Source organism: Lonchura striata, chromosome Z (genome assembly GCF_050655825.1).
Source record: "Lonchura striata isolate lonStrDom1 chromosome Z, ASM5065582v1, whole genome shotgun sequence".
Classification (NCBI taxonomy): domain Eukaryota; kingdom Metazoa; phylum Chordata; class Aves; order Passeriformes; family Estrildidae; genus Lonchura; species Lonchura striata.
Genome location: NC_140740.1, coordinates 40572868 through 40586526, shown reverse-complemented (window position 1 = coordinate 40586526; position 13659 = coordinate 40572868). Strand labels below are relative to the sequence as shown.

General features: G+C 43.9%; 1 protein-coding gene across 1 annotated transcript in view; it reads right to left on the bottom strand.

The window, feature by feature from the left end:
* Positions 1–13659, bottom strand: part of LOXHD1 (lipoxygenase homology PLAT domains 1) — a 177663-nt gene that overhangs the window by 58324 nt on the left and 105680 nt on the right. The window contains exons 26-28 of the mRNA XM_077790176.2: positions 10180–10361; positions 5725–5841; positions 1218–1380 (exon numbers count right to left, since the gene is read on the bottom strand). Coding sequence (XP_077646302.1) covers positions 1218–1380; positions 5725–5841; positions 10180–10361 — 462 coding nt within the window. The remainder of the gene's footprint in view (positions 1–1217; positions 1381–5724; positions 5842–10179; positions 10362–13659) is intronic.

Sequence of the window (13659 nt, the reverse complement as noted above, 5' to 3'; positions counted from 1 at the left end):
AGGTAAAGCAACAGAAATTAACAAGTTAAGGAAAATGTCACGCAGGCACCTAGATGTCATAGAATAGTTGAATCATCAATTTCTTGTATTGGAAGAGACCTTTAAATGCCACCTTGTCCAACCCACCTGCCATGGGCACTGACACCTTCCACTGGAAAAGGTTTATCAGAGCCTCATCCAACCTGAGCTCAAATATTTCCAAGAATGGGTCATTCACCACTTCTCCAGGCCACACTTGCCACTGTTTTACCACTTAATTATGGATTTTAAAGTTGTCTTTGCCTCTGCAGGAAAAGAAATCTCCCATAAGCCACCAGGAAGGAGGACACGAGTCCTCCTTCCAGCAAGGCACCTCTTCCCTTGGCAGTGCAAAACAATCCACATTAATTCCACCCTGACACTGTTCTACAATAAATGCAAGTCAGGCTCTGAAAGAAAAGAAACAGTGAGAAAACTTATTTTCTCAGTTGAATCATCCTGTTGCCAGGTGCAAGAGCCAAGAATGAACATGGCAGCTGAATTTCTCTTGCTCTGCTCAAGATGAGGAAATTCATGACCTCTTTCAAGGACATAATGAGCTCTTGGTGAGAAAAGGAGATACTTTTTCTAGAGGAAAAAGCTGTACAAGCAGCTGGGCATATAGAGAAGCAATGACTTAGGGGTGAAATTTCTTTTTCATTTGCTTCAGCTACCAGCAATGCCAAACAATGAACATCATCACCACTCTATATGATAAACTCAGAACTGAATAAGAATTTTTTCTCCTCCTAGGAGGTACTTCAATGAGGTGAAGGTGGCTGCAATGACCTAGGTTTTAACAGTTATACATGTGTACCTGAAGGACAGCAGGCAAAACAACTTTGGGAGGAAAGAGGAGCATTAATTAGACTCATAAGATTGGAAAGGAAGGGGCAGAGTGCATAGGACAGGTGAAGCTGGGCAAATGAGTGAAGAGGTTAACACATCCTGGAAGACAAGATGTAAGAATTTTGTTAGGCATCAGAGGTGTGGAAGGGTGTCTGTGACAGGTTCTTAAAAGCCCCAGAGGAAAATAATGTTGTTTTTGCACAGAAGTGCTCCAAGTGTGAGAGAAACACAGAACAGGAAGGGAAAGAGAAGTGAACAGTTGTACCAGCATGGCACTGAACCATACATCCAAATGTCTTAATCCAAAAAATCAGACAAATCATCCCTACCTACTCCTAGGATTATATTACCTTCTAAAGGGTCTTCAACTTCTTCCTCTATCTGCTTGAGTGTCCCATCCTTCATGAGCTTTTCAGTAAAAATATCAGATGGCACCAGTTCTCTGACAGTCTCACCATCGTCTTCAGATTTTGCAAGCCATCTTTCACATGGAAATGTGACAGTTTCTGAGCCCTGGAGTAAACATGACAAGGAAATCTCTTCAAAACAACATGAACACATGCTAGCCTTTCCCCTTTGAAAACACTCTGACATGCAGGCAAGGATTTTCAACTCATGTAGGGGCAGACCTAAAATAGTACACAGAGATGTATTTCCTCCAGAAAGAGGATGTCTGAGGGCTCTCAGAAGCACTGAACATGCAGAAGTAAGCAGGATTCCCAATGGTTTTGTGAGAGTGGCTGTATGATCCAGCAGATCTCTGCCCTTCCCAGCATTAAAACTTGTAAATTCTTAATCAGCACTGAACCATTCCTGCTGAAGCTATGCTTTACTGAGACTCTGCAATTCCTCTTCAAACCTAATTGAGGTAGCATTTTCTTTGAAGCCAGTAGGGCTTTTTTTTCTTTTTTTTTTTTTTTTTTTTCTGAGCTCAATGCTTAATGATTTTGCCTACAATTCTGTGACTCAAGGGGTTCTAGGCAATTCCCATACAAGCAATACGAGGAGAAAAATAATGACTCAATTTTTGATCTTTTGTTTTGACTTCACTTTGGTGGAAACAAATACAATTTATATCATCAAACAGAAAAAAACAATAGAACATGTGTTTTCCACTTGGTAAACAAAATTAATTCCAGACTATTAATTAAGAACAGACTCCCATAAGGCCTCCAAGATGATAAGATGCAGGGAGCTTTCTGTGTGCTGGGCACCCCAGGCTATGACCCCATGAAGAGAGGAGCATGAGCCACCATGCAAGACACAGAGGCCACAAGTCTGAAGAGAATAAAAAAAAAAAAACAAAGGAAGTTAGTTTTAATCTCACAGTAAATAAATTCAGAAAGAAAAGGCCCTGTCTTTATTGACACTCATAATTTATCTCTTACCCTTTACAGGGGCTTCCTGCTCTTTCCAGCATACTGTGTGGCATCACTTTCATATATAACATACCAATGGGTGCTATGGGCAGGGACACCTTCCACTATCTCAGGGTGCTCCAAGCCCTGTCCAACCTGGCCATGGACACTCCCAGGGATCCAGCAGCAGCCACAGCTTCTCTGAGAAACCTGTGCCAGGGCCTCTCCACTCTCATAGTCACGAATTTCTTTCTAATATGTAATAGCCTACCCTCTGTCAATCTGAAGCCATTCCTTCTTGTCCTGTCCCTCCACCCCTTGTGCAAAGTCCCTCTCCAGCCCTCCTGTTAACACCCTTTATGAATAATTTCCACCTTAATTACTCTTCTGTGATTACTTATCAAGCCAATACAGGGCCCTTTCTTTGCTACTTTTGCTATTTAAATGTTAAATATTAATACATGGTAAGGGAAGGGAATAGATTTCACTGTAGAACTCTTGAACATTGTTGTGACTGTATATTACAGCCTGGAACTGCAGATCCTGCTCTCCCTGACACCACCACTGGGGAGGAATAGCCTGTGCACCCAAGAGCAGATGAGCACTCTGATCACAGCTAACCTGGAATGAACAGGTCACAGTGTCACTACCCAAAGATCCCAGGGAAGCTGGTCTGTAGGAGCAGAGCCCCTACAAGGGGCTTGTGTGACAGCATGTTTCGAGCCTGCAGCAGAATCACACTTGGAGTACACACAGTCCAAATCTTCTGCTGTTAATGAAACACCAATTCTCCTCCCCTCTGCTGCTCCCTGCAGCACTGCTGTTTAACCCCAGACAGAGATATTTAACTCCAGGAGGAGATTTGAGCTTGGCATACAAAATGGTGTCAAAGAAAACCGGCAGCACTTCAGGTGATTTCACATCTTTTACTTTCAAGTGTTATTTATGCTATACAAGCAGCATACAGCACCTAATAATTCCTGCTTCCTCATTTCTGCTCTGACTGTCTGACCACTTAACCTGTATTATCTCACTGTATGCCGAGCTGATGAACAGTGCTTATCTCCACACCTGCAGGCTGGGAAGAGAGGGCTTTCCAGAACGATGCTTCAGTGCTGAAACTCTCTCCTCCTGATATAGATCCCACTTCAGTTGCATTTCTCACTGAAGGTTTCAACAGCCCCTGAACATTTCACACTGCTGGCTGTATGGGCCATTGATGCAAACAACGTTTATCTGGTAACAAGGTATCGAGGGACTGGAGTGACAGCACAGTGGGGCATAATGTGCACTTACTGCAAGACTTAATTGTCTCATTACTGATAATCACCATGCCATTGCCACAGTTTTTATTGGGGTTTCCCTGTTAGTGATTGTATTTATATTTAAGTGATGTAAAGTGCACTGGTTTATATTACCAACAGTAAAATCCTCTTGCAGCCATGAACAGAATTTGTTAGAGTCTGAGTCTGGACCTAAGCTAGAAGCAGGGTATGATAATGTGTTAAAAGTCAGTGCTTTTCCCTTCTCCAAGTTGTAACAAATGAAATATAATTATCAAATATAATTGGCATGCCAAGGCAGTTTTTTCAGCACACAACAATCCTAGTTTCCTACCCAAGTGCTTTCAATTTAATCTGAAAAGTTACTGACCTCATTTTTCTTTTGCAGCTCTACAGATACATCTAGACACATCTTAGCAGTCTAATCAGGTAGCACAGCTTTTAGAAGCGCTGGCAGCATATTGCTATCCTGTGGCAGGTCATAATATCCTGCGGCTGATCAGCAGCATCGTACAGTGCTCTGCTTTCTTCTTTTTTTCCATGCCATAATCAAAAGATCAGCAGAATTGTGAATCTCTCCATTCCCAAGTCGTTCTGGGCTTTCCTCCCTTCCTCCACCCTCAGGTTCCTCCCCACCCACCCTTCAAAGCTGCTGCAGTGACTGAGGAGGGGGTGCAGCCCCCAGACCCTCTCTTAGCAAACTGAGGAGCACCCAAGACAGAGCTCTCATGGGCTTCCCAAAGTGCTCAGTTCAAGACCAGTGCAGAAAGAGGCAGCCCAGGAACCTCTTTTCCCTTGGTTTCCACACAGTTGGGCACCCTCCTCTTCATCTTCTCCAGCCTGTGGCCAATAACAATATCTCTGAAAACAATGTTTCATTAACCCAAGGAAGCTAGGCAAGGGTTAGGCCATACACGGAGAGTCTGCTAATGTTAGACTGGCAAAAAGATGATAATGAGGAGCAACCTGAGGGTACTGGCTTGTGAAGAAGCTCATTCAGGAGGATGGAAATGGGAGATCATCTCACTCTGCACAGCTCCTTGGCAGTAGGTCAGGTGGAGGTCGGGCTCTACTCCTGGGGAACAACGGACAGCAGGAGAGGAAACAGCCCCAGGGTGCACCAGGAAAGATTTAGACTGGATATTGGGAAAAAATTCTTCCCAGAAAGGATTGTCCAGCCCTGGCAGAGCTGCCCAGGGCAGTAGAGAAGTCCCCATTCCTGGAGGGATTTAAAAACTGTGTGGATGGGGCACTTGGGGACATGGGTCAGTGGTGGCCTTGGCTGTGCTGGGGGAATGGTTGGACTTGATGATCTTGCAGTTCTTCTTTAAATCTAAACAATCCCAGAAACAATTCTATGGTGAGGAGGGTTCTATGGGAAGAAGGAAGAAGACCTGTGTGTTGATTGTGTAGAAAAGTAGAAATGTAAATTTTGAAGGAGGAAGCAAGATGAGAAGTGGGTTCACCATGACTGAACAAGCTGGTTTTGATCTTGGTATCAGAAGTCACCTGAGGAGAGGTCAGACCTGAGGGGAGATAGAGGCTGACATCCCTTTGGAATAAGGGAAAGAGTCCAGGTCTCCAATGCAGCTACTGCTTTAATTCTGAACTGGCCCTGAAGAGGTGATTTTCTTTTGAACTTCCTCAGAGCCAGACTCATTCCTATTGCTATAGCCAGCATCTGAAAGCACGGCTGAGGGACACTTTCTTGACAGGATCAAGGTGACCAATTTGATTGTACTGTGTTAATCTTGTTCATATGAACAGCAAAAATTCCTACCATCTAGCTTGACTTTTTAATATGATTCAGGGAGTTGCACAGAGAGGCATTTTACATGCCTTAATTGTACTAGCTCCTTGCTTTTTCTTCCAGGATTATGAGACTGACAAAATTGTTTCTAATCCATGTTTGGCAACAATACTTTTTTATTTTAAAATAGTACACCCAGTTTCCACTCCCTTCCCTGTGATGCCTCAAAACAAAAGTACACAGGAACACACAAAGCTTTAAAAAAAAGTAATTATTGCAGAGCCTTATAATCAACATTTTAAGAACAAAACACAATAACACACATTTGCTGTCCCCAGATCCCCAGGCTCCAGCAACTTTAGCGCGCCAGCCATTTTTCACTGTTAATCACACTTTGTACATAGAAGATGCAATCTGAGAGATCGAAGTGGCGTCTCCTGGGGATGTGCTGGTATTCACAGCCTACCTTCCCATTTGGCAGCAGCCTCCGAATTGTCACACGGTCCAAGTGCCACCCTGAGTTCAGACCTCCGCCCTTATGTCCTATGCGAATCTTTTCAATAATGTCACCAACGTCCTCCAGCTATAGAAAAACAAAGAAACAAACACCAAAGTCAAACAAACAGAACACCAAAAAAAATTTAAAAAGGGGAAATATTATAGTGTGAACAAGTTGTGACCTTTGAGAAATCACTTCTCTACTTTATTTCATATTTTTTTCAGGCTGTTGAACTCCCAGGGGAGAAAATATTAGTACTGATGTCAATTGTAGAATCATAAAATGAAATCCTAGAATGGTTTTGGTTCAAAGGGACCACAAAGATCGGCCCATTCCACCCTCCTGCCATGGGCAGGGATGCCTTCCACTTGACCACTAGACCAGGGGGCTCCAAACCCTGTCCTTGGAACACTTCCAGGAATGCAGCAACCACAGCTTCTCTGGAAAACCTGTGCCAGGGCTTCATAACCCTCACAGGGCAGAATTCCTTCCCAATATCCCATCTAACCCTGCCCTCTGGCAGTTTAATATCATTGCCCCTTATTCTGTCACTATCTGCCTGTATAAAAAGTCCTTCACACTCTGTTTTGGAAGCCCACTTGAGGCCCTGGCAGGGGCTCTGAGCTCTCCCTGGAGCCTTCTCCTGTGCAGGTGAACAGCCCCAGCTCTGCCAGGCTGGCTCCAGAGCAGAGGGGCTCCAGCCCTGGCAGCCGCTCCGTGGCCTCCTCTGGAGTTACGCCCTAATTTGCATTTTGGCTGAAAGCTTTCCTGGACTTCTGCTCCAAAATGGAGAGAACCTTGCTCTGTACAAATTGCCCACTATATGAGAAAGGTCTGGTTGTACAGCAGGAGTCCTGCACTTCAGGCTTCTCTGCATGAGTGGGAATTAAGACAATTGTTTAAAAAATTTCCCTACACTTGGCACTGGTGAGGCATCATCTGAAGTGCTGTATCCAGTTCTGCATCCCTCAATTCAAGAAGGACATGGAGGGGCTGGAGCATGTCCAGGGCAGGGAATGGAGCTGGGGAAGGGGCTGGAGCCCCAGGAGCGGTTGAGGGATTTGAAAAGGGGCTCAGCCTGGAGAAAAGGAGGCTCAGGGGGACCTTGTGGCTCTGCACATCCTCCTGCCAGGAGGGGACAGCCGGCAGGTCAGGCTCTGCTCCCAGGGAACAGGGACAGGAGGAGGACACAGTCCTAGGCTGTGGGGAGCTTTAGTTTGGACATTAGGAAGAAATTAGTCACAGAAAGGATGATCAGACATTGAAATGAGCTGCCCAGGGAGGTGGTATAGCCACTGCCCGTGAAGGTATTCAAGGAGTGACTGGATGTGGTCCGCAGTGCTTTGGTCTTGTGGGGAGTGGTCACAGGCTCAACTCAATGAAGTCAGAAGTCTTTTCCAGCCTGATTCTGTGATTCTTTGAAACTGCAATGCAGCTGCATTTTAAATTGCTCTTTTAAAATCAATTTCATTTTTAAACACTTGTGTACACTCTCTTAATACTGAAAGAATAAAAGTACTATACAAGTGGCCTAGCATTTTATATTAACTCTCCTCTTCTGCCATAGAATCCCAATGCCATTCTGAGAAAGCCAACAGGATGACTGTCTTAAGAAGTTGCTACTGGGTTTTTATGCCTCACCTTATTAATTGAGTAATTTGTTACTAGTGCATTAGTTTTAATTCACTTTCCTTTCAAAGGCTTGAACAGGAAAAACTGAAATTTGCCCCAAAGTATTAGATTTTGGTTATTCTGGTGCAAACTTTTGTGGAGCTGGCCTTCAAACACCTAAGGCTGGCTTCAATCCTTTGCAAGTAGAACACTGAGTTGTCCTGTCCTTGGGGCTTTTGAGTCTTATTTTCTTCGAGAGAAAATGGAGCATATCCATTTGCATCACTGGAGACTACTCCCTTCTCTTCCCAGCCATACAGAAGCAACGAGTGCAATAGCTTTAGAAGGCTCTATATGTCAGTAGGTCTTCACTACCCAAGGAATCCACACTGAACAAACTGGGTTTGAGTCCATCAGCCCTGCTCCAACTTTAGACAGCATAAGATTCACCACAAAATAACTAAACAATCCAAACTAATTTCTAAAACTCACACACATGCACACAAGTATACATTAGGGAAAAAATATTTTTCCTCTTTTGTCCTGTCCAAATACTCATCTTTCAATGAGACTTTTAATCAATACGTAGCAATAAAATGATGCTTGAGCAGTCAAGATCCATGTTAAAGAAGAAGTGGGCTTTACCCTGCTCTAGGCATCTCCAGCAAATCATCACTTGGAAGCACAGCTAGGAGCAATCTCTAATATTTTGTGCCTCTTTTGAAAAATACAAAATGGTAGAGGGAGGTAAAACCACAAAGAGAACAGACAATTCCCAGTTTGTGTTTTCTGAAACCCCCCAGATTGTTTTCAGGGTCTGTTTCACTCCAAATTATGGCTCTGCAGAAGCAGGTGAAAGAAAAATATATTTTGCTTTGTTCCCATCTCCTGCAGAAAGAGGAACTGGTGAAGTGAGAATGAAATTTGGGGACAGGTTAATATGATGTTATAAATCAGCAGAACACACTGCATTTTCTTTCACTTAATCTAAGAAAGTAGTGATGTTTCAGATTTCACCAAAATTGAAATAAATCTTATGTAAGAAAGACTTAACCAGAACACTCAGTTTAAGATTTGTGGATTAATGCAACCTCTACTCTGAAAAATTGTGTGGATACTCCACAGAAATAAGTCTTATTCTTTGTTTTAAAGGAATCACACTGGGGATTTATTTTATGATTCATGACATATAACAACAATGTGGGATGCAAGTATTTTAAGAATTGGTTTAAAATTTCTCTTCAATTACAAAAAAAAAAAAAAAAAAAACAAAAAACAACAGACTCAAAACAGAGAGAAGCTGTAAGATCCTCTATGAAGTCAGTGGTGGTGTTGTAGCCAAGAAGGGAAGGGAAGGGAAGGGAAGGGAAGGGAAGGGAAGGGAAGGGAAGGGAAGGGAAGGGAAGGGAAGGGAAGGGAAGGGAAGGGAAGGGAAGGGAAGGGAAGGGAAGGGAAGGGAAGGGAAGGGAAGGGAAGGGAAGGGAAGGGAAGGGAAGGGAAGGGAAGGGAAGGGAAGGGAAGGGAAGGGAAGGGAAGGGAAGGGAAGGGAAGGGAAGGGAAGGGAAGGGAAGGGAAGGGAAGGGAAGGGAAGGGAGCAGCATCAACAGGATAATCCAGAGCAGGTCTGCCTATATTTTTTGCCTCTTAAAAGTTCTCAGCAATAGGAATATACTGTAAATAGGAATTGCTTAATACTCTGGATGCAAATGAGCTCACTATTTGATGTGCACTGGTTTACTGTTTGCATACAGTTGTGCAAACACTTCAGGAAGTACTTTGTAAGATCTTTCAAAAAGTTAGCATGGGTATTCAAAAATCACATTGTCTACAGCAAAGAAATGGTTTCTCTGTCTGAGGATACAGAAGAAAAATCACTATGCTTCTAAGTATTGCAAACTGCAAGAGAATCACAAAATCACGGAACACCCTGTAGCTGGAAGGGACCCTCAAGGATCAGAGTCCAGCTCCTGTCCCTGCACAGACACCCCAACAATCCCACCCTGGGCATCCCTGGCAGCGCTGTCCAAATGCTCCTGGAGTCCTGGCAGCCTTGAGAATATGCTAATTCCCTGGGGAGCCTGGGTAGTGCCCAGCACCCTCTGGGGGAAAAACCTTTCCCTGATATCCCACCTAAACCTTCCCTTCATGCTGTTTCTTCAAGTCCTGTCTGCCCATGAGAGTGCAGAGATCAGTGTCTGCCCCTCCTCTTCCAACTTCTGCCCCTCCACCACAATTCCAACTTCTGAGGAAGTTGGAATTGTGGTGGAGTCTCCATTCATTCTCCTCTTCTCCAGCTGAGCAGACACAGTGCTCCTCAGACAGCTTCACCCCAAGGCCCATCACCATCCTTGTGGCTTTCTTTGGATACTCCCTAATAGTTTAATGTCTTTCCTTATGCTGTGACACCCAAAAGTCCCCTCAGCACTCAAAGTGAGGCTGTTCCAGCCCAGAGCAGAGCAGCAGTGACTGAACTGGGTGAGAGCAGTGAGGAGCAGAGCAGTGGTGGCAAACCCTGGTCAGGATTTCCACTCTCATTGTCATTTTAGAAATGACCTCTGGCCCTTCCTGAGCCTGGAAACAAATCCTTGATGCCAATGAAGGTGGGGAAGAGGACGGAAGGGCAGAGGCTGACATGACCTTCCTCATTTTGTGACCTCCCACACCTTTCCAAGACTCATCTCAGGCATTATTAAAGCACCTTCTGTTGATTAAATAAATTTGAAGGTTTCATAATACAAGAATAGAGAGGACTGAGGGTGTCTATTCCTGACCATTGCATGCTCCCCAGTGCTCCCCATGCTTCAATCTTACCTCCACGATGAATTGATTCACTGAATTCCTTTCAAAATACATCCTTTGCTCTCTCTTGTTGAGGCACAGGGATTTTTGCTGAGTGCAAATCCCATCACTTCCATAGAGAACAATGAAGACATCTGCATCTGTACCAGCTCCAAAAATATCACTGGTGTACACTGTGATCTCGTAAGGAACAACTGGTTTAGGAAATGACAGAAAACAGAAATAAGCCAAAAGGAGTTAGGAGCCAGCATAGCAATGTAACTAACAAAAAAATTTGTGAAACAAAAAATGGGTTATAAATCTCAACAGTGAAAGAGGAGAGGGTAGCAATCACACACTTGTAGTCAGATCATCAAGTTGGTCAGTCCTATGGGAATCCAAGGGGAATTTCCTTTCATAAGGAAATTCCTTTTCTTTATAAAGTTCATAAAGACCTTGATATGTGTTGCTGTAATGAGTTTTTAGGTTAATCATATGACATTCAGTATACTTGCCATCCAAAGTTACTGAAATAACAGCTCAAGAGTTAAAGCAAAACATGAATTTGCAAATTTTTCAACATTTAGGAAGATGGATGAAGTTAAGACAACTGGAGGCAGTGAAAAATATTCAAGATAGTCTTATTGATAAAAAAGTCCTAATATTTCTTCACTAAACAGATTACAAAAATCCATCATAAGGAATTTAGTAATTTCTCTGTTCCATTTTTCACTTGGTACCACCTCCCCTGAAACACGGAGGCAAACAGGTTAAATTACAACCCAGACTCATGGTGAATGCAGAACAGTAATGTTCAAGACCATAAATACTCCCCTATTCTTTTCCTGTGGTTTCTCCAGAATGTCCCATGACCCCAAAATCTGATGCCTCCTTTTGTTCTATTCTACCTTCATGGCTTCTCAGTCCTGAGTCCTGCTGGAGCAGGACTCAGACTTGCTCAAGAATAAGGCTGACCTAGGAATGTGGGAACAGGGGTTCTGTTCCTGGCTCTGCTATGGATTTGCTGAAGATATGCTGTTTTCAAGGTGAGATTATGTTCAGCTCACATAGTAAGAAACATAGGTTTAGATGCCTGTTCATCAGACAACTGTGTGCATCTCCAGATGTAATCAATAAAGTCAGTACAGTCTAAAGAAACACTTTATCAAGGAATGAAGGCATTTTCTTGGGGAGTGATTAGCTGAATCACTACCCAAATCCAGCCTCTGAATGACCAAATTACAATGATGGCAATTCAGACACTCCATTGTCATGAGCATATGTGATGTCAGGTGTGCCATCTGGCAAACAGTATCCTGTCCCAAAGTCCTTTAAATCCTTTCTGAAATCAAACACCAGGTAAGACCTGGGCATCACTGAACAGCTCTGCAGAGACCTCTCCTGCCTCAGGAAGACACCTTCCCACAGTCCCACTACCCATAAGCACAGCCTTCAACATCACAATTCTGCCACTGCCATGATATGCTCCTGGCCATCCCTCTCTCATGCACTATCTTGTCAGCTGTTTGTCATTCTCACCCTACTACTCTGCCACATCTTCAGTAGTTTTTGATCATTACATTATAGCAGCTTGCACTGTGTTTCAGACACAGCATCCTTGTTAGGGTAGGAAAAAGGCTCCTAGCACCACCTCTATTACTGTTGGAGTAACTCTGATTACCCATATAAGAGACTAATAATTCATAAAAAGCTTAGGCTCTCTAAATACAGCTCTCAGGAGGCCACAGATAAAGAAGTTTTCTTCTACAGAAAGTCGGTCTGGAGATACTCAATATTCTTCCTGCCCAACCCAGTGAAATCTGCTCTGCTGTGCTGCAAGTAAACTAGAATAGTTTCTCTAGAATCTAAGAAGGTGGAGGGGGGGGGAGGTGGAGGGAAAATCCTGCATACCAAAAATCACACACTATGCATTATGAATTAAAAATTATCCTCTCTTGCTGAAGGCTGTAGCACTTGCTCTTGTTGCTTGAATATTAACATCAGCTTAGAACTGAATCAGCAAAGCAGCACCCTAACAAGGTCACCAACAGCACAACTTTCAGCTGTCAGATGCCCATTTCATTTATATGGCACTTTTAAAGCTGTATCCCCACAGGGATGATTTTAATTGGACTGTAGATGACATGTTTTCATAGTGAAACAATTCTGGCACGAGTCATCATAAAACAAATCAAGCCAGTTTAGTTACCTCTGGCAAACTGGAACTCACAGGTTAATTGCTAGGAAAGTGGAATGTCGTAAACAGCACAGTGGGGAGGGTTCAAATGGTGAAAAAGCCTAAGCTGACAGCAGGCCTGGTGCAAAACATTTGCCAGAGAGACCTGACTATTTCCAAAGGCTGGATGTGGACTGCTGACAGAAATCAGTATAACATGAACTATGTGCTAAAAGGCAGAGCATGCCAGAAGCTCCTACATCATTAAAAAATTCAGGAGTATTAATAAATGATATAGTCAACATCTGCATCAAAATATATATTGATTGGGATAACATGGAAAAAACAGACCAGAAGCATGTGTTGAGTCTCTGGGTTATATTCAGTCCTATAAAAGGTATCACTGCAACTAGTAATCAATTTATTTTTTCAGACACAGAAAGACATGGAATACGGCATTCAACTCTGGGATCCTCAGCTTAAAGGGGACATGGAGCTGCTAGAGACAGTCCAGAGGAGACCATGGAGATGCTCCAAGACCTTCTGCTCTGGAGCCAGCCTGGCAGAGCTGGGGCTGTTCACCTGCACAAGAGAAGGCTCCAGGGAGAGCTCAGAGCCCCTGCCAGGGCCTCAAGGGGCTCCAGGAGAGCTGCAGAGGGACTGGGGACAAGGCAGGGAGGGACAGGACACAGGGAATGGCGTCTACTGCCAGAGGGCAGGGACAGATGGGCTATTGGGAAGGAATTGCTGGCTGGGAGGGTGGGCAGGCCCTGGCACAGGGTGCCCAGAGCAGCTGTGGATGTCCCTGCCCTGGATCCCTGGCAGTGTCCAAGGCCAGGCTGGATGGGGCTTTGGACACCCTGGGATAGAGGGAGGTGCCCCTGCACATGGCAGGGGGTGGCACTGTATGAGGTTTAAGGTCCCTTTCAGTTCTTTCAGGAAAAGTGAATCTACTTTTCCTTCCATTGGACTGACAAAAGTGCAGAAGGGAGCAAAGAGAATCCTTTCTTTTGCCCTCCAAAGCTTGGATACAGAAGGTTAGATGTGAGAAATAAAAATACCTTAGTCAAAGAATGGGTGAAGCACAAAGACATGACAATGGCAAATCCTCAGAGAAGAAATTATTTCAGCTTACAGACTGCAGGGTACAGGGAGCTGAACGTGGGAGGGACCTTCAATATGAACCTCTGTCTTCAGAATAAAAAAGGAGGCAAAACAGCTGATGGCCTTCCATGTGGTTATTCTCACAACTACTTGCGAAGAAGGAAACTGAGGCAAATAAATAGAGTTTGGGCAGCTCTAAATTTCGATATCTAAATAAAGAACTGCAGGCAATA